Raw genomic sequence first — 22,042 nt, 5'->3', positions numbered from 1 at the left:
CTGGTAAATGTTCAGAAATTCAAGAATCTGGATTTTGATCATGGAATTTTAATTTTCCAGGGGCTGTTTTGAATATGGAAATCTTTAATGTAGCAATTGCTTTTAACATGTACTAAACCTGTGCAGAATGGAACATGCTTCATATATCAGAAAGGACAAGTTTCAAGTATTCATTTTCATTTATTTCATGCAGAACATAAATGTTTCCAGATTCTTGGATGTTCCATTTTGTTGTTTTCAAACATCTAATCTGTTTTGGCACGTCACTTTAGGCTAGAGCTACAGGCCTTCAGTCATGTGTGGTTATTATCCGAATCCTGAGGGATCTGTGTCAGCGTGTTCCCACCTGGACTCCACTCAATGAATGGGTAAGCTTGTGATTTTCATGCATATCATTCACTTGATGATCTATATTTTCTTGCCTGCATCAGCAAATGGCAAAACACTGCTGCTTTCCAGTAACAGCAATGTTGTCATTAATAGGATTACAGTATTTTGTTGTGTGTTGTGCGAAAAGTTTATGCAGGTCTTGTACAGTGAGGGTTGTACAGGAAGGGTGCATCATAAAACAGTCCCGAGATGATATACAAATTTCATAGAACACGTTATTAGCTCACTTTTATGGCCCAGCATCCACTGTAGGACAAAATGGGCAGGAGTGTTTTTAATAGCTTGTCTTCTGGTTGACTTCCAAAGCAATGGAGTGGCTTTGTTAGCAGCCATAATAGATAACCTATTTTTTAATTATCCAGAACAGCTCTGCCAATTTTGATCAAACTTTTTAGGAATGTTTCTTAGCATATGAACTGTCAAAATTGTGTCCAGTCTGGCTCCATTAGCACTGAAATGGCATCCAGAGCAAACCTATGGAAAACCTCCTTAACCACCTGTGTGCTTAGGGATGTATATTAGGCCTATTGTGTTCCCTTGTGTGATCCAAGAGACCACTAATGAAGGAGGGAGTTGGACAGTATATTCATCTGTACATAAATGTGGGTTACAGGACTTTTTGTTGATGACTTGATCTTGGGGTAGGAGCAAAACAATCTAATTTTGAGGTTGATAAGTTCAGTGTCCAGGTCACTGTGATAGAACAAAAATGGTTTCTGCACAGTTACAATAGTTCTACATCACATACCTGAACCAAAGCTATGTGGGTGTCTTGCACTTGGGTTGAGGAAGATGCTTACAAACGTTGGGGTCCAGGAGGTCAGAGTTCATGGTCACTGAACAGGTACTCTCTTTAAGCTTATTCTGACAGACTTGCAGTCATACAAGTATATTTTTACCAGACTTTGTATTTAGTTGCTTTCCAATGAACAAGTTGACCTCAACATTCTGACACATTGTATGGGTCAAAGGTCTTGTCTCTTTTTTTTAATTATATATATATATAGCAAGAATGCCTTGTGAGTATGATAACAGAAAGAAGTATGATTGGATATGTTCAAACCTTGTTTGTGCCTGCATCTGATGCATGCCTTGAATGATGCAATTTAAATAACTTCATTTTCCTTCCCACCTCCCACAATAAAAATATTACAGGGAACCAAACTAAGCATATGAGGTATATCATAACATTTGAAGGGAAAAAGTTCAATGAATTTCTATCAGTCATATCAGGAAAGGGATTAGAGGCCATAAAAAAAGAATTTTGTATTGCGCTTAACATATCTCCTTTGTGAATATGTCCACTTTGACATGCAAGAAAATAATGTTTTTAATAAGTTTGGTTTGTTAAAGTGTCTCTTGAATAACACTGATGTTCAATACTAAGCAGTAAATAAATGATAGAAAAAATGGTCTATTCAACTAGTCCTTTTGGGCACCTAGTTTAGCTTACGAGTCCATTATATTCATGTAACTTTCATATAGAATTACATGCTATTGACTTCCATGTTTAATATTTTCATACTCTTCCAGAGTTCATAAAGAGAGTCAAAAAGGCTTACTAGCTGTGGATGTTTTTCTCCATGCAGAAAAGTGTACAATTGTGGCTTTAATTGTGGAGAGTTCTCTTGTGAAGTAAATTGTAAGCAGGGAGCAAATACACACATGGAAACCAAGGATGCACAATAATTCTGACAAATTAGTTCAAAGTCATGCATATAAAAATGCAGTATGCTCAGTATAGAATTTGTATGTAACTTAAGATAAACTTAGTAAGTAGGAATCTGAAAAGAAAATTAAATATTGAGGATGTTTATTGGAGCAAAGTACCTGACATTGTCAAAGTATGCAGATGTAGGTTAATACGAAAGGACACTTGAAAACGATGCATTTTCTTCTCACCTGCACATGAATGTACCTTGGTCCTTTTCCAGAAGGTGATGTTAAATTCGAGCATGACAAGTCAGTGGTCGTACAAAATGTGCCTAGTGAATAGCAGAAGGAACAAAAGTCATGGGTGAAGTGGAGTTTCTCACCAAATTAAATGATAATTCTAAATTGATTTTTGATGTTGGGTTAGATGAACTGCCAAAGAATAAACCCAACTTTGAAGCAGAGCTTCAGAAATCGTGTCTGTTGCAATAGAAATGATTACAACACGACACCAGGGTGGGAGGTATGTTGTGGGGAGGGGGAAAGCTTTGGAAATCACCTATTTCCAGATCACATGAATTTTGGAGTAGAGACGTCCATAGAACAGTACCTGTGAACTGTAGAAACTTATAAAATGACCATAAAGAACAATTTACTGTGCACATGCCCATTCTGTCAGCAGTTTGTGGAAGGTGCTTCTTGGCAGAGAACACTATTATACACAGATAAGGAACTATTAAGCTCAGCCCAGAGATTGTTACTTGTACAAACTGAAACAACTAGAGGGTGCATCATTTGCAGATTTTTATTTCGGTGAAGCCCAGACAGAATGGAGCAGGAAGAAAGATTCTTCTTCACACATGTACACATCCCATCTGGTTTTGGTGATAGGACATGAGTTCTCCGGTTTTTTTTCTCCCTCCACTTTAAATACTCGGCAAGTATTCAGAAATTTAAGTTCAGTAATACTGACAGAAATGAAATGTTAAAGGTAATCTGTCTTTAAGGTTCAGATGAACTATTTAGAAAATATACTCATAAGTTTGTAGTGTGCCCAATTTAAGTTCCAGAAAAGAGTGTGCTGTCTAGCTGACTGTAAACATTTAGGGAACTGTTTTCAACTGATTTTACTGTTCACAATATTTGTAGGCAATGGAGTTACTGGTGGAAAAATGTTTGAGCAGTGGTGGTACCATGTTCAATCCAGGAGATGCCCTGAGGAGAGTGTTCGAGTGTATAGCATCAGGAATGCTCCTGCCTGGTAAGTGCTCGTGATTAGAGACTTCACAATTACACAGTGTGGAAGAGAGCTAACATGATAGCCTCTCACATTGAGTTTTTGGACAAAGTACAGAGCTGTGTGCTGCTAAATTCTCTTATTCTGTCAAATTTCTTCAAAAATGCTTCATAAGTCACAGCACTAGTTAAATGGATGTTGCCATATTTCAGTCTGGTGGTATTTACTGACTTAAATTTACCTTTTGCATGAATGATTTATGTGTGAATTGACTCTTATTCCCAGGTACTAATTTTTGTGGATTTTATGCTGGCTATAAACTAATGGTTAAAGATCGCATAAACAATGATTAGAAGAAAATTTGACTGATTTTTGTGGATTTTATGCTGACTGTAAACTAATGGTTAAAGATCCCATAAATAGTGATCAGAAGAAAATTTGACTGGTTTTTGTGGATTTTATGCTGGCTATAAACTAATGGTTAAAGATCGCATAAACAATGATCAGAAGAAAATTTGACTCCCGCCTACAGAGGCAAATCCATGAATTCATAATACTGTTATTGTATGTAAACCCATCAGTGCTGATGTCTGGTGCAGTTAACTGTATAACATATGAACCCAGTGGACTTCCTTAATAGTGCCATGCTTAGAGATATGACTTCATACACATAAAACATATGGACTTGAACCTCCCTTATACAAAGAATTATTTTGAACCTTTATGCACTGATTCCATTCCATAATATATTGACCTATTTTTCAGAGTTTTGGTTTGCATAAAAAGCTGTTACATTGAGTTAACACCAGTGCCACTGGACAGCTTTGTTTGCTAATTTTTTGTCAGATAAAGGTACAACAAAATACAATCTGTAACACAAGTTTTGTCATTGTGCATCATGTGAATGTAGATCTGTGCTGTCTGTAGTAACGTGTGACTATGATCGGAATGGTGCATCTGCAGAAATTTTGGACAGTTGAGAATTGCACATCTTTTGATTGTTCTAAATTTTCATAGGTATACCTCCTTTATGTTTCAGGAGGTCCAGGTCTCTTAGATCCATGTGAAAAGGACCCATTGGATGCTGCAGGAACCCTCACTCACCAAGAGAGGGAGGACATTACAGCCTCTGCACAGGTAGGACCATAGCACCACCAAATTAAAATGGTTCCAGTCTGACATGAGTCATCTCGGTTTTCAGATTTTTGTGCTTCACCCAAACAGTGCTAGGGGCATATATCACATGCTTGCCAACCCTTATGATTTGGCCATTTGTCATGTAAATGACCTTAACATACAGACTTGAGGAATAAAAGCATAAATCACAGAAATATAATTGTTGTGGGAAAATCCAGATAATATTTCATTGTTTGATTTGGATCCAGTTTTCATATTAGATTCAGCAGAGTTTGTAACTTTACGGGAGTCCCCAAGACTCTTTAAACTGCACCTTTTTTTTCCATGCAAAATGTCTGTTGTTGATTACAAAATTTTATAAAAATGCCATCAAAAAAGCTATACATTTTCAAGGCAAAAGGATGTGTTCTTTGAAAAGAATGGTCTTGTTCAGTCATATCTCGACATTAATGCTTCATTGTGTTGAGTATGAATAATGTTTAATCAGCAATTAGGATAAATAATAATTACATTACTCCTGTTAGTTTAATTTAATTACAGTGTGCTCCTTTAAAGTCTTGTGACCAAAATACACTTCATAAATCTCCGTCCAACCATTCATTTTCAGGTATGAATACACTGGACATGAATATAGTGATCTTTATATGGTTACAAAATATGTTTATTATAAACATATAACATGGATTTGTCAACTTAAAAGTAAAGCATTGCTTAAAACCAATATTAAATGAATACCGAGATATAAAGGACATAATTCAATGCTCCCACTTATTCCTGTTCAGCTCCCACTTCTGCCCACACTTTCAGTTAGATACCAAATAGCCCTAGAATTTCTAACAGTCCTAATGAATAAAGTTCTGAGTAATCTTTAGTGTTACTTCAAATAAAATTGCCTCAGTATCTTACAGTACAAATAAATGATTTTTCCAGTAAACAATATTAGAACAAGGGGCCCTGAGTGGTCTAAAGCGCTCTCCATTACAGATCACTGCCATCTCACCTCTGTCTGCATGGGTTAGTCATGGATTTGGCCGATGTGGGTATGTGAGAAAGCTTGCCAGTAGCTTCTTGTAGGTCATTGGTTCTTTCCGGGGTTTTCCCGGGTTCTTCCTCCACCATTAATACTGGCTGCCATGTATAGCCTATCATTGCTGAAAAATGGCGTTAAACCCTACAACAGCTAAAGAACATGATAAACATAATGTCCTTGACTCCGACTAAAATAATAAATCGTAATATTTATCCTACATTCACACTGAAGTAGAAACTATGTACTATTAGTTGTTCATAGAAAAGCTGAATGATTCTCGTAGGTAGACAGTAAACTTGATTTAGACAAAGGCAACTACAAGATACTATTTATGTAACTCCACCATCTACAGGTATCAGATTTTGTACTTGTATCATACTTGGAGCATTGAAGATCTTGTCTATTTTGGGGTCAAAAGGTCAAGACTGGAAGAAGCAATTTGGTTTCCACACAATTTTACTTCTCCATCACCTATAGTTACCAAACATATGGATGTTTTTTTTTATGGGTTAAGGAAGAAACCTTAATGATTTTGGATCCAAAAGCACAGACAGAAAGGATGAAAATGATTAATGCACAGTAATGTTAGTTTTATGTTATAGATATGGACAAATCATTGTGGGTGTATAAAAGTTGTAACATTTGTGGGGGTCAGTAGGTCAATGGTTAAAGTCACTGTCACAGAAAGAAAACAAATGGTTTCTATACCAAAAATTTCAGTTAGCTGCATTGAGGACCAGAACACATTGCAGGCAGATACTGTGCTTTTTTATGGTACTATTCTTTACTGATAGAAATGCTACCAATGAGAAGTTAGAATTGTTTGTGCGTTTCTCTGAGGACACCATGGTAAATCAGCAGTTGTTGTTGTTGTAGGGTTTAACGCCATTTTTCAGCACATGCTAGGCTGTACATGGCGGCCAGTATTAATGGTGGAGGAAGAACCTGTGAAATCCCCGGAAAAAAAAGAACCACCAGTGAATCAGCAGAGCATCAGATTCATTATCCAAGGGTTGCATGTACAACACCTGTCCTGACCACCCTTTATTGGTTGCTCTCCTTGGGGGAGGGGGACAGTTGGCTTCCATCTTCTCCACATGATATAGTCAATATTATGTTAAAAGTGCCATTAAAAAGAATGAAAAACAAACAGCACTAACTTTATGGTCTCTGTACATCTTACTGACAGATTCTTATATTAACTGATTCGGTTTGTGCGCTATTGCTATTGTTATTGATTTAAATCTTTCAAATTCCAAATTCAACTAAAAAATACCTTGGTTTGTTGGATTTCTACAAAATTTGGTATGCAGCTTTATATTGACATAACTTTGATTTCCAGCATTATTTGGCCTCATTTACTTCTGCAGTAATGCCCCTCATTGCCTGGTCTTCTGATATGACTGATTTCCAGCATTCCTTGGCCTCATTTACCACAGTAATACCCCTCATTGCCTGGTCTTCTGACATGACTGATTTCCAGCATTCCATGGTTTCATTTACATCTGCAGTAATTTTATATGTAGCTTTAACAATTTTTCAGTCATGTTGCTACAATGTCTGCAGTGTGGCAGTTTATAGTGATGTCTAGCACTGGGGCATCATGCCACAGACATGTAGCATGATGTCCCACCCAGTCACATAATCCTGACACCAGGCAGTAATGCCCTTCATTGCCTGGTCTTCTGACATAACTCTCCAGCATTCCTTGGCTTTGCCTCATCTTCTGACTTTAGTTTCCCAAATGTAACAAGATTTGTTGGATTTAACAAAATTTTGGCATGCTGCTTATATTTACAAAACCTTGAATGGGTTTTGCTTGAAACATTCTTAATTAAGCTATTGTCAATTAAAAAATAGACAGTTACTATGAAATTTAGACCTGTAGATTAATGAATTCGGTCCATGGTTCATAATTATTTTTTTTTTTACAAATCCTTTCTTTTTTGCAGCATGCCTTGAGACTGATTGCTTTCAGGCAGATATATAAAGTGCTTGGAATGGACCCACTTCCAGCTCCACGATTCCGACAACAACGCTTTAACAATCCCCGCAAGCGAAGGAGGACTGACAGTGCAGCTGATGGAGGTGATAGTGAAGGTCCTCATCTCAATTTGTTGTGTCATTTCATTGCTGTAATCAGAGTTCTCTGGGGGGACTTGACAGAAATCTTTTGCCACATTTTTTTGTTTAATGTATAGAAAAATTTATTTTTGAAAAGCCCTCAAATATTCCATTTAAACTAAGTGAGTGCTGCCTTTACAAGCCAAGGGCATATCAGCCCTTGTGCACTGGACCAGTAACTGAAATTGGAACTCTTCTATAAAAAGCTATGTATAATGTTTATGAATTCCATATTTGTCTTGCCATCAATTAGCAGAACATAGATATAACATTCCAGTGATGGTGTCAACATTAAGATTTAGTTTTAAGATTTTAAATTATATATTTTCTATATCAGTGCTACTGAATTCCACAAGTTTTGTGTTTTTACCGTATAAACTTTTACTAAAGTTTTTAAAGTCATTTATCTTTTACACAAGCTGTGTTCAAACTGAAAATGTGGTGCAATATCATGTCCAGATTTTTCGTCCTGGCATGCTAGGATTTATTGTCTCCCTGCTTAAGAAGAAAATAGCATCATCAAAACGCATTTCACATGCAAGACAATGCGTTCACCTCAAACTTTAATTTTCTTCCGTTATCTTTTAAAAGATAGCAGGGGACATATGATACCATCTGGATGTCCATCACACTTTCATTTTCACTCTATAACTCTAAAGCCAATTGAGATTAAGGAACAAAATTTGGTACACTTGCAAATCATTACTCAGGTCTTTAAAAAAAAAGTAATATATGGACAGAAATATCCCAGGAACAACATACGTATATTATGGAAAATTATGTTTGGATATCCTAAAGGCCTGTTCCTAAATCTATTAAGACTGGCCAAACTGTAGTGGTTCTGGCATCAAATAAACTGAAAAAATTCCATTTGCAAAATCTTTCTTTGAATGAATGGAGTGATAAGAAACAAAGGGGAATAATTACCAGCTGTGCAGACTGAATTAGGTATTCAGATAACTTTATATTAATTGTCAAATTATGATACAAAGACTTTAAATGCTTTTATGCTGATGTGCCATCAGATATAGGTAATATTGCATCTGATTGGCGGAGATGTTGCCACTGCGTGGGCCATGTTTCTGATTAGATGTTGATAAAACATGGGACTTGTAATGTCTTATTGGTGCTAAATGAAAATGGTTCCAATATGACATCCAGTATGGCCACAACATCAGCCATCTTAAAAAAGTCGTATTGACATTTGATTTTCACCAGTGTCTTGTGGTGTCTAGCCAGGTGCTGCTTACACATCCAGTACAACTGCTGTCAACTTGAGAATCTTGTTATTACTTTTCTTGAATGAATGGTCGTAACATGAGTTTTGCTTCTTATCCTGGTTGGTCCTAAATGAAAATTTTGCTGCTAAGACATCCAATATAGCCACCACAGTGGCCCCCTTGAAAATTTTATCATAACTACTTTTCATTAATTGTAAAACTGCTCTCGGGGGCCTAGTGGTTAGAGCATCCGCCTCGGATGCAGGAGGTCATGGGTTCGATCCCCGGCAAGTCATACCAAAGACTTACAAAAATGGTACTGACAGCTACCTTGCTTGGCGCTCAGCATTAAGAGGTTAGTGTTAGGGCTGGTCAACCTGGTGTCAGGATAATGTGACTGGGTTGGACATATGCTACGTGTCTGCGGCATGATGCCTCAGTGCTAGACATCACTATAAACTGCCACACTGCAGACATCGTAGCAATATGACTGAAAAATTGTTAAAGCTACGTTAAAAATCCAAATTACACACACATTAATCGTAAATAAAAATAGTGTCAATCTCACCTCTTATATGGCCACCACTATGAATATTTTGAAAAATCCTATTGCTACTTCCCCTTGAATGTTGTTCATATAAATATTGTTTTCCCCAAAAGATTTCTAATATCTAGTTGGTCCTAATGGATGGTGCGTATTTGACAGAGAGGGTTTTCAAGATTAGACAGATGATATAAAACTTGAGAAACCTTGAAACATTTTTGTTTTAACCTGCCTTTTCAGTACTATTTTGGTGCAATAAAATGTGTAATTTCTTATCTTCATTTGGACGCCATTAAAATAACCCTTTATTTAGTATGATCAAACATGTCTGACAGAAGCATCAGCAATAAATAGGTTTGGAAGAGTTTTAAATACTAACCACAGGAATTCTGTCATTTTCAGCTGCAGAGAAGAAGGACAAGAAGGATGAAGATGCAGATGCCAAGTAGACTTCATATGGACAAGAACAAGTTTACTTTGTTTCCCGCAGGAAGATATCGACTTATTCTAAATGCAGTGATCAGTCCACTAACAATCATATGTTGACTTTGCATTTGTCAGAATCTGACTTTCTCATTTTTCAAAAATGTTTTTTGTCATGGCAAATAATGTCCTTGCTTTCTTCTAGAGCTTTTATGATATGAAGATTTTTTTCTCCTTCATATTGTAGGCTTTTCTTTATTCACATTTTCACCTATTGGTTCTTTCCTCTAATTTGCAACTTGATCTGATGTTAAACATGTATCATCCACAAAGATGGGAAATTTCACCTAGATGGAAACATTTTGTTCGTGTAAATGTACATATTTTCTTGATTGTAATTGGACAAGTTTAGTAACTCAGAATGCATCTTGGAATGATGTCCATCCATCCATTTGGAGGTTTATTCCTTATTTCATTTCTGCACATTAACTACTGTTATCCACCATTTGCAGCTACACACAAGTTGCTTGCATTTGAGACATTTGCGGATGAAAAGGACGTGGTTCCCCCGACAGAGAGACTGACGGAAGGAAACCCATTTCCACTTAGTAATATGAGTGTATGGAAGATATCTTTACGTAAAAAAAAAAAAACAGCTTGCATTTGAGATAAGCTCTTAACAGCACTTTATCATGCTAAAGAAATAGAAGTCAAGTGCCTTTCTCAAGGAATGGGGGCACCTGACTGGATATTGAACCCTTGATCCTTGAATTGAGAGTCCAATCAACTGAGCTACCATAGCTCCCGAAATTTTAGGAAGGCACCTCTTCATTTTGGGGTCAAAAGCTTTAAGGTCCGTGTTAGAGAGACAAGAGAATCTTATAATTTTGAGGTCAATGGATCAAAAAGACAACAAACTGAATGAAGTAAAAAGGTTGAAGTAAAGATCTTGGGATTTGTGTCTTTTTCTTCTATTTCATTTTGTGGGATGGTTTGCATTTAAGACAAGGAAGACGCTTATTGAATTTGTATTCAAAAAGGTCAGTGGTCATTTGCAACGAGTTGTAGAAGAGTTGCTTCTTTGCCATATACCTTAGTCCAGAGTTCATAATTAGTTTGCATATTAGGCAGGTTTGCATATGAGACAAGGAAGAAACTTGCTAATTTTGGCTGATGAGTCAGAGTCAGTGACATAGTATTTCTTCTTTTACTATCATTATTATCCGACCAGAGAAAAAGGATTTTGCATAAAATATCTATAATGATACTATTTACCACATAGCAGGCATATAGTCCGCTATTTACAGTACTCATAAACAGTATTCATGAAGTGTTGTGTCATTTTTGTTACATCATTCAGCACATTAACATTAGAAATGATTTCTTATGTGCATACTTTTTACATTACAAATGACAACTGTTGTATATTGCTTGAAATTTAACGAGGCGAACAGTTTATTTTTACCTCAGCATGCACATTTAATACTGTATATATTTACTATTGTTAAAGCAACAGAGTTTTCAGTGTTTTATAATCATGATTTAAGGTTTTAGAAATGTTGCAGTTGGAAAGAAGTCTGACTTGAGAGTGTAATATTCATCAGCATTTATTTTCAGCAGTGACAGCCTAATTATGATGACAATACAGGTTGTACAGTCCTACTGCCTTGTTTGAAATTGTAAATTATACGAAGGGAGCATCTGAGCAATTTGAAAAGACAACTGAAGAACAATTGACAGCAACAGTTCTGTATATGGCTGCAAATATTTCCTTGTTTTGTTGAGAAAAAAAATCAATATGGTATCTTATCTTCATTTGGACGCCATTAAAATAACCCTTTATTTAGTATGATCAAACATGTCTGACAGAAGCATCAGCAATAAATAGGTTTGGAAGAGTTTTAAATACTAACCACAGGAATTCTGTCATTTTCAGCATCATATGTCAAATTTTCTTTAAAGAATTGACAAAGTAAATAATTTTTCATCTTTAATTATAAAAATGGGGAGATAAATGGGCTTGGCTACAAAATGGGCTTACAGATAAGGACTAGTTTATGTTATCAATATCTTTGTGTCATTTTTGACAAAACGTTTTCAAACAGCTTAAAGCATCACAAAATGAACCAAATAGCTGTTACTACATCTTATTGTATCCTCAAGAATATCATTCAGGAGAAAGCAGGATTGAAGCTTAAACAGAAAATAAAATGTTTATGAGATCAGCCTCTTGGCTTCTGCTTGGGGTGACAGTAGGATTTCTGCTAAATCAGTTAACGAAACTATTCACAGAGAAGCAATTTTATAATTTCATTGTACCATTTTTCATGAAAACGAAATCTGCATTTAGCTTTTAAATGGAAGATAGGTTTCATGTTTTATTATATCCTTTTTTAGAAGTGGAGTAAAATATCATGTCTGTAAAGACACCAAACGCCCAATGTGATCTGATAAGTGAATTGCACCACAGATGTTTTATCGTTGACAGTCATTATGTTTGCAACATGTATAATACTAAATTTTGTGTACACAAAAAAAACGGTCAATAAATTTTTTGTACAGTACATTGCATTGATTTGTGCATTTTTGGTACTTGGATGTCTTGATGTTTAATCCTCATCCACCCACCCTTCTCCAGGTTTGGAAATTCAATACTTTTTCCATCAAACTTGGATTTTGTTGTGTTCCCCTGTATATTTTGCGTTGCATCACAGATTTCATTAGTTCAGTATAACTTGTATCTACTTGATGATGGCTTGACCAAAAATTAGGATTAATTCTTTACCTTTTCCTGTCAGATACTGGAGTTATTGTCCCCCCCCCCCCCCCCCATTTAAAAAAGGGATCCCTTTCTGATACCTTAATCTACTTTCGACCCTTTTAATTTTCCGGGTGGGGGCCTGGGATTTACTTTTAATTTGAGATGTGTATCTTCTGTTTTACCTCAAGATAATTTATATTTTATAATTTATTTTGTTACCTAGAATAATGGATATAATAGTGATTTATTTTGTGCTCTAAATCCCAGCACAATTATTTTTCAAGCTATCCCAACCCTCCCTCCCTTTCTGAATTAAATGGTTGGTCCATAAAAGCTTCTTGAACAGAATGGCTGGCATTATTTCTAGTAAAACTTTTTTCATGCACAATTTATGTTCTCGTAATGATACCGAGGGCTGTTCCATTTAAACATGCATGGTACCCAGGGAAGGCAGTTTTAAACAAATTATATGCCAGGGTACTTTGATTTCATAGAGTTCATATTAAAATGACAAGAAATTCTGAATTGCATCTATGGTTGAGTACCCCACTTTAAAAGTGCCTTCCTTGGGTCCCATGTATGTTTTAATGGAACAGACCTGATACAGCTTACAAAAGAGCTGAAAATCTTTATAAAGCCACTTTTCCAGAATGGGTCTTATTTTAATCCCATCTTGAAAGACTACACCTGCTGCAAACAAAATAATGATCTCTTCAGACAGATGGTCTCTAAGAACGGGTCATAATACCAAAATTAATAAATCCAGTCATTGAGAACCTGTCACAAGACAGGTGGTCTCGTAGCAGTGGTCTTTCAAGACTAAACTACTATAGGAATATGTAGCTAGTTCTAGTGAAAATAGTGTTCATTATACATGGCACCATTGTCTTGAAAATCTGATCACTTCTCTGGCATGAATGGTAGAACTGATATAGTGTTTTCACCAAAACACTACTTGCAATATTTATATGGTTCTAAATGATGTCAGACCATCAACATATAAACACGTTTGAGTGGTTTTGAAATCCTTGCCTAATTGATTTTTGTGTCAAGATCACTATTTCCATTTTTGTACTTCATTGAGCTTATGAACAAAGTGACTTGCATATATACAAGTGGATTTTGTATTTAGTTGCTGAACATAATTGATAATTGGCACTCTGACATTGATTTTAAGGTCAGCTGTCTTGACTTGGGTTTTTGGCTGTAATATTGAGAGCATGTTAACATAAAAAGTATGAATGGATTTATATAATTAACGGAGTCAGTTGTTAGATCTTAAGAATATATGAACAAACACTTTAGAAACATCGTTTCTCTCACACACACAAATGCACAGATTTGTATAGATAACCAAACTTTGCACGCGGTTAAATCTTTACATCGTTGGAGATCAATTTAGTGATATCAGGTTCATGGTCACTCACCATGAGAAAGAATTTTGCACTGCACTTGCAAGTATCTTATGAACATGAAAACTAAAATATTAGAAAAAAGTTTTGTTACCAGACTTGGTATGTTTGCATTACTCAGTATTAGAGATGGTTTCAATATATCGCAGTTTTTATTTAAAAAATCTGATCATGGACTTGTAAAAAGATATTTTTAGCCAGTAAAGCTTTAGTCACTTAAATAGACTTGATTTATTTTTTCTCAACATTTATTAAACAAACTGGACTTGTACCCTATTTGAAGAATTTTTTTTTACCACAAGTTATTAAAAAGCACCACTTAAGGCAGTCATGAAATTTAGTATGCATGTAAAGTGGAATGTATTCAAATTTTTGGTAAGTTTCTAAAAAAATGTATTTTTGAGGCATACCTTGAGCCTTCATGTCTGCATTTATACATGCTATGAGATCGGTCATTTTGACCACTGTTTCTAGCTGTACTGCTTGATGATTAGAAGAGCTAATAGACTAACCATTTAATTAAGGAGGGGGCTGGAAATTTTTTTAAAAATGTGGCCACTGTCACCCCAATGAAATGGTCGGTCCCTCGTGCAATTGCCCTGCATCCATCTGTTGGTATTTGTTACTGCTACTCCTCCTAAACGACTTGAAAGAAAATTTGGAAACTTGGCACACTGTTTTATCCCAAAGTCTAATTGTTCCTAAATGAAAATGGTATTCTTTAAAATCCAATGTTATCTTCAAGGTAAACATCTTGAAAATCTTATTGTTACTCCTACTAACAGAATGGCCATATTGACAAGGTGTTTCACTGAAAGGCTACATACAGTAAGTATATAGTTCTAAATGAGAAAGGTGTTGACCTGATATCCAACATGATTGCCATGCTGGCCATCTTGAATATCACTTTGCCCTGCTGATAAAGGATGGTTGTATCAACATGTTTCGTATTTCTCCACAAGATCTTTTTACAATATATAGTTGATACTGAATAAAAAGGGTGCTGATCTGACCTCTAACATGTTGGCCATCTTGAAAATTTTGTCACTACTAGTTTTGCTCAGATGGTCATACTGACTTTGGGTGTTTACTAAAACACTTTGTACTGCATGTCTTTGATCTTAAATGAAAATGGTTTCCACAGCTGTCTTGAAAATCTTACCACTACTCATCCTGAACAGATAGTTTTTTTTTCAAAATCTTGTAATGTGTAATTTGTCAAAAATTGCTGTCACCTCAAAATTGTTGCCACTGTAGCCATTGTGCAAATCTTTGTTATTGCTTCCTATCTTGAACAGTTAGTCATATCAACATCAAGCTTTCATTGTAACGCTGAACATGGAAGCCATAGAATATACCAACTTATAGTGAGAGCACCTTTTACTAAAATACATGCTGCAAAAAAATGTACTACACTGGACCACTTGATGAAATGGGAGCCATACAGGGAACTGTTAAAATGAAGGGCCTTAATCAAGTGCAGTAGTTTGTTCTTAATGAAAATGGCTGCCACAAGAGCCACTCTGAAAATCTGTTTCACAGATGACACTTTTCCAGACGGTTATCAGATCAAGTAATCTTGTTGTGAAGAGGCAAGTCTCTGAGAGTTGCATCCTTTTCCGGGCAATGCACCGCAATGTACAATTTTACCCAAATCAAGGTTTTATTCCAGTGTTCAAGTCTACAGTTAGAAAAAGATTTTGGATTAGGCATTTTAAACATTTTCATTCATGATTACGTATACTTCCCCTGGATAAATAGTCATACAGATGTTTCTTAAAATTTTATTTTGCAGATATAGTTGTACCTATATTAAAATGATAGTCATCAAACAAAATGGCTGCCTTGATAACAACCATCGCGAAACCTTATGGTTGGTTGTCTCAGATAGTGGTATGAACATGAGGTTTTCACTAAAACACTATAGCAAAATAAAATATAATTTTGAAGAAAATGTTGATCTGACCTCCAACATTGCATAGTGCTCCTCTAATAAAATTCTTATTGTTTCTATTGTTGAATGATTGGTGGCAATGACATAAGGGTTTTCAGTAATTAACACTTCTTGCAACATATAAGTGATGATAATAGTTGACATCTAACCACCACATCCTCGCATTGAGATTTTGAAAACCAGACATACTTGAGTAGCAAGTTATGTCACTGTTTGCACTTCTGCTATTCCTTGAACTTATGAACACTGAAACTTTGTGTACAAATGAAATTTTATCAAACGTTGTACATTTAAACAAATAAGTAGATAGTTGGCAGTATGACATTGACTTAAAGGTAAAACATCTTGATGTGGTGAGAGGGTAATAGTTCAGAGCATGCCAAACAAATGTTTATGCATTTTAATCAAACCCAGTTTGTTGAAATATCTGAAGAATAACTTAAATGATGTCATTTCAACAAGTTTTGATTTAACCAAACTTGGCACATGGGTATAATTTGACAGTGAGACACGTTCAGCGATTTTTAAAAAAATCCATGATCAAGATGAGTAATGAATATTTCTCCAGAAGTTGTGATTTTCTATATGGTACCTATGAAAAAATTTTCCATGCTTGCTTTTTATTGAAAACAAAAAATCTGTTGGTGGATGTAAATTTCATTGCGAGTTATTCCTACATAACCACTATTACCAAGGTGATGTAACTAGGCAACTGTATGGTTATTTGACCTACACTATTGCATTTGAGATTCAGTTGGGATCCATCTTAGTAATGGGACATCTGTGTGATCATAATTCCTAGACAAAAATGCACTGAGATAAGATTCCTGATGAAAATGGTAGCTCAGAACATCCAAGAAAATATTTTTGTTTTGAAAAATGGGTGACCTGATTTATCCATTTCAGTCCATCCAACCCATTACATGTTGATTTCTACTCGAAAGCTTGAAAGCAATTTGAGATTCGGAATGAAACTGGGTATATTTATACTTCATCATTTGAAAGTGTTTTGAGTACCACAATGGGTATCCAATCTTCAAAGTGAAGGTAGACATTTTAAGTTTTATCTTTTTATTCCATTCTACAACATGAGAGCCATTTTTGAGATGAAAGGATAAAGTTTGGTATACTTGTACGTCAGCAAAAAATTGTGTATCATGTGTATTGGGAATCATATTTTCAAGGTCATGGTCAAATATTTTGTTTTCCATCACTCGTTTCATTGTGGTCTAAGAACTGTTTGAGATTTGTATACTTATACTTTATTATTTGAAGGTGTTGCCTATCATATAGGAATAATATTTTCATGGACAAGGTCACAACTTCTGGTATTTCAAGTTTTCCATCATGATTTCTATTCTGGTCTATAATTTTTGGAGTTTAAGGGATGATGCTTGATATAATTACACATCATTTGGAAGTGTGTTGTAGACGGAATTTGTGTTCCTGTCATCACTGCACATTCCCTTCAGCTCATTAGCTTTAGACCCCTTTTAGCTTTTAGGATGAAACTTTGTATTCTTATACATTATAATTGGAGGTCAGATAGACCCCTATTAGCTTTTAGGATGAAACTTTGTATTCTTATACATTATAATTGGAGGTCAGATAGACCCCTATTAGCTTTTAGGACGAAACTTTGCATTCTTATACATTATAATTGGAGGTCAGATAGACCCCTATTAGCTTTTAGGAGGAAACTTTGCATTCTTATACATTATAATTGGAGGTCAGATAGACCCCTATTAGCTTTTAGGATGAAACTTTGCATTCTTATACATTATAATTGGAGGTCAGATAGACCCCTATTAGCTTTTAGGATGAAACTTTGCATTCTTATACATTATAATTGGAGGTCAGATAGACCCCTATTAGCTTTTAGGATGAAACTTTGCATTCTTATACATTATAATTGGAGGTCAGATAGACCCCTATTAGCTTTTAGGATGAGACTTTGCATTCTTATACATTATAATTGGAGGTCAGATAGACCCTTATTAGCTTTTAGGATGAAACTTTGCATTCTTATACATTATAATTGGAGGTCAGATAGACCCCTATTAGCTTTTAGGATGAAACTTTGCATTCTTATACATTATAATTGGAGGTCAGATAGACCCCTATTAGCTTTTAGGATGAAACTTTGCATTCTTATACATTATAATTGGAGGTCAGATAGACCCCTATTAGCTTTTAGGATGAAACTTTGCATTCTTATACATTATAATTGGAGGTCAGATAGACCCCTATTAGCTTTTAGGATGAAACTTGGCATTCTTATACATTATAATTGGAGGTCAGATAGACCCTTATTAGCTTTTATGGATGAAACTTGGCATTCTTATACATTATAATTGGAGGTCAGATAGACCCCTATTAGCTTTTAGGATGAAACTTTGCATTCTTATACATTATAATTGGAGGTCAGATAGACCCCTATTAGCTTTTAGGATGAAACTTTGCATTCTTATACATTATAATTGGAGGTCAGATAGACCCCTATTAGCTTTTAGGATGAAACTTTGCATTCTTATACATTATAATTGGAGGTCAGATAGACCCCTATTAGCTTTTATGGATGAAACTTGGCATTCTTATACATTATAATTGGAGGTCAGATAGACCCCTATTAGCTTTTAGGATGAAACTTTGCATTCTTATACATTATAATTGGAGGTCAGATAGACCCCTATTAGCTTTTAGGATGAAACTTTGCATTCTTATACATTATAATTGAGGTCAGATAGACCCCTATTAGCTTTTAGGATGAAACTTTGCATTCTTATACATTATAATTGGAGGTCAGATAGACCCCTATTAGCTTTTAGGATGAAACTTGGCATTCTTATACATTATAATTGGAGGTCAGATCGACCCCTATTAGCTTTTAGGATGAAACTGTATTCTTATACGTTATAATTGGAGGTCAGATTTTATGGTCATGGTCATTTGTTAGGAATTTAAGTTTGGCAATTATTTACAAGTCACTGTGAAACTCGTTTTTTTTTTCTTTCTATAAAATATGTTGATCTCGTGAAAAGCAATGAAAAAAGACTGCTTCAAGATATTTCTTTTTGCCACATGAAAACTGTTCCATGGAATTATTTTTGGTTTCTTAAACTAATGCATCAGTGGATCAAACAAGCCCAGTATGGCTGAAAATTGTTGAAATCGAACAGGCCTAATAGTTGAACAATTAAGTCAAGTACACCAATAATGCTCGAGAAGAAAACAACCTTGCAAATACATATATCAGTATCTCGATTTTTTTAAATATGTTTGAATGTATATACAAACAAAATATCAGGTGGGTGGAGTTGAAGGAGTGTCCAGCACCAATACTGAAGCCTGTGGATTTACAGATACGATTTCAAAACTCAGTATTTTCTGGACACACCTCCGTAAGTCATGTAATGCAACCATTCAGATCACTTCACCAATTTTTCCTAGTTGATACGGAGATAGTCAAGTAGTTAAATTTGTATGACCGAATCGCATACATTCAACAAAGAATCATGGGAACGCATTGTTGCTTACAGTTAATTATCAGTCATACATGCAGTATAAAATACTACAAGGGAGGACACTTTTCCGCCTTCTCACGCTACCTATTGAAATCAATGCTGATATTTTAAGCTGAACTGCGCGTAGCATAATAAATTTGGTACCGATGTTTAGCTCAGGCATTCGACTTCATACGCCTGCTAAAACTTTTATGTAGTATTTATAAATTTACAGAATGCCAGACCATTTTCCCAAGCTATCGCTCGACATGACCATGATCGTGCCCATTTAATATGCTAGTGCAATGCAAAAAATGGAACTGTCCCCATTATAGTCCTCTTACAATCAGTTTATCCCTAGGTTCAATACCTTATTTTTGGTCAACCAATGAGAAGACAGCATTCCATTCTGTGTGTTGCACTTGCATATTAAGTGGGCGCGATCATGGCCATGTCGAGCTATAGCGTAGGAAAATGGCCTGACATTCCTTAAATGTATAACAATAGTACATCAAAGTTTTAGTATGCATACAAAATCAAATGCCTGAGCTAAACAGTTTAGCTTAAAAGGTCACATGAAGTCGCATGAGAAAGTGCGTAATCAGGTTTATTTCAAGGTAGTGGTTTTTTTTCTTTTTTGGAAGCATGTGCTTGTTATAAAAGTAGTTTTAACCAATCAAATGGAAGCTAAGAGAAGGGATTTTTTTTAAGTTTACAGAGTTTCAAATGTACGATTTTCAAACTTAATTCTGAGGCCGAAGAATGTCTCAACCTTGTATCTGTCTATGGTCAAGTTCTCACCTCTAAAATTAGGCACAGCTGACTCCAGGCCGACCAAAGTCAGCCAAATCCCCACGTCTTCGATGGACCACATGTTGTATTGTCTTTTTGTCGCCATTTTTAGTCATGTTCTAAATATTTAGCTACAGCATCCATACCATATATGGCTACATCCAAAAAACTTCCAGAGATCCATTTTCCAATTGTTTTTGTATTTCCATTACAATTCATCGGAAATTACCGATTTAGTTTTTCTTTTCCCTGAAATTCCACGAATTACGATGAGTAATCTGGAATGATGTTATTTTTTGTTAAAGGGAGGGGGGACAAGAGAAAACCAACATGACAGTGGCATGACAGAAACATATTATTACCTCACAGAGTATATGGCTTTTTAGGCCTTTGATACAGATGTAGCAAAGTTACCCAGTGCAGTGCACTATAAATAGAACACCTGTTACCTATTCAACTCCATACACATAGGCCTGCTTGTTAACTGTTAAGCAATGTAGTGTATGTTACATTTAACAGCAATTTTAACCATTTTACATTTTTGGTACACATATATTATGTATGGAAAAATTAAAGAGTAAAGAGTAAACTCTGATCATTATAGCTGTGTAATTATTTTTCACAGAAGAATTTTTTATGTGCTTTAAAATCTTGAGAGAACTCATTTACTGTCAAGACCGTAAAGCCAAGTGACCAACCGTAACTGCCGTTTCTCATACTCAAAATTTACAAGTTTTTTGTTCATGTCTACAGCACTAAACTAATTGCTGTCTACATCAATATCAGTGCCTTTACCTAAGTTACTGAAGCTTTCATAGTTGTGATTCTAATCGTGAAAATTTTGTAAGTACTGAACGAAATCCGTGACCTCCATTTTGGAGAGTGGAGAATGCGATCCAGTTGCTTTAAATAGCAGATTTCAACCAAAAATAGTGACCACGTGATCTGACGTAATGGTCATTTGCAGAAATGAATGTAGTATCTAATAGGGTGTTCCCCCCCCCCCCAAGGTGGCTCTACAAAAACCCGCTTCAAATGGCTGATGTTTACAGCAGGCATCAAAAGGCGCTTCCATGCAAATGGAGTAGAGGCGTTCAAAGGTGCTTGCATGAGGTAAAGGGTTAAAATAAAATAGGCACCACCGATAGAAGCATTTTTTCTTTTGATATGACATGGCACAGAATTGATAATTGTTTATTGATGACCATGCATGAAGTTTTTTATTTTGCGATCAGTGGGGTAGTGGTATGTTTAAATGGAATAGCCCTGAGGTGATGCTGTCAACGAGTTGAAAGTAATGATCAATAGTGACTGGGAAGAAAAACGGTTTACACACATGTTCTAGACCAGACATGTTAACCAAACTTTGGAGATGGCTTATACTTAGGACAAACTGTATGAGTTTCAATGCTAAAGGTCACTATGACAGAAATAAGAAAAAGGGTTTTGTTAAATAACTCAGTTCAAATAAACACAAAGACGGCTTGCTTGGAAACAAAGTTGTTGTTGTAGAGTTTAACACCATTTTTCAGCACACGATAGGCTACACATGGTGAACAGTATTAATGGTGGAGGAAGAACCCGGAAAGAACCACTGACCCACGAGAAGCTACTGGCAAGCTTTCTCACATATCCACATTAGCCGATTCCATGACAAGAAACCACACAAACAGAGGTGAGATGGCAGTGATCCGTAACGAAGAGCACTTTAGGCCACTCGGCCACTCAAGGCCCCCCTGGAAACAAAGCTATGTCTGTTCCAATAGCAGATAACAAAATACCCAAGTAAGAAAACTCTACATAATATCTGACGTGTTCTGCATCATCTTCTCTCAAAAAAACTTCGTAAATATGCCCTTCAG

General features: G+C 35.6%; 1 protein-coding gene across 8 annotated transcripts in view; it reads left to right on the top strand.

Annotated features, from left to right (window-relative positions):
* Nucleotides 1-12,322, top strand: part of LOC149801553 (zinc finger RNA-binding protein-like) — a 78,074-nt gene extending 65,752 nt beyond the window's left edge. For 6 of the 8 annotated variants that reach the window (XM_089955759.1, XM_089955764.1, XM_089955763.1 and 3 more), the window contains 5 exons: nucleotides 273-368; nucleotides 3,193-3,304; nucleotides 4,320-4,417; nucleotides 7,400-7,547; nucleotides 9,738-12,322. In XM_089955759.1, coding sequence (XP_089811885.1) covers nucleotides 273-368; nucleotides 3,193-3,304; nucleotides 4,320-4,417; nucleotides 7,400-7,547; nucleotides 9,738-9,784 — 501 coding nt within the window. In that variant the 3' untranslated portion in view covers nucleotides 9,785-12,322. Of the gene's footprint in view, nucleotides 1-272; nucleotides 369-3,192; nucleotides 3,305-4,319; nucleotides 4,418-7,399; nucleotides 7,548-9,737 lie in introns of those variants that run through there. The other 2 variants (XM_089955758.1, XR_016420680.1) reach the window with 2 other exon arrangements.
* Nucleotides 12,323-22,042: the final 9,720 nt, after the last annotated feature.

This window comes from Sinohyriopsis cumingii, chromosome 4, assembly GCF_028554795.1.
Source record: "Sinohyriopsis cumingii isolate HCF-2022 chromosome 4, ASM2855479v2, whole genome shotgun sequence".
Lineage (NCBI taxonomy): Eukaryota > Metazoa > Mollusca > Bivalvia > Unionida > Unionidae > Sinohyriopsis > Sinohyriopsis cumingii.
The sequence above is the reverse complement of the archived record's forward strand: the minus strand, read 5'-3'. Positions and strand labels throughout refer to the sequence as shown.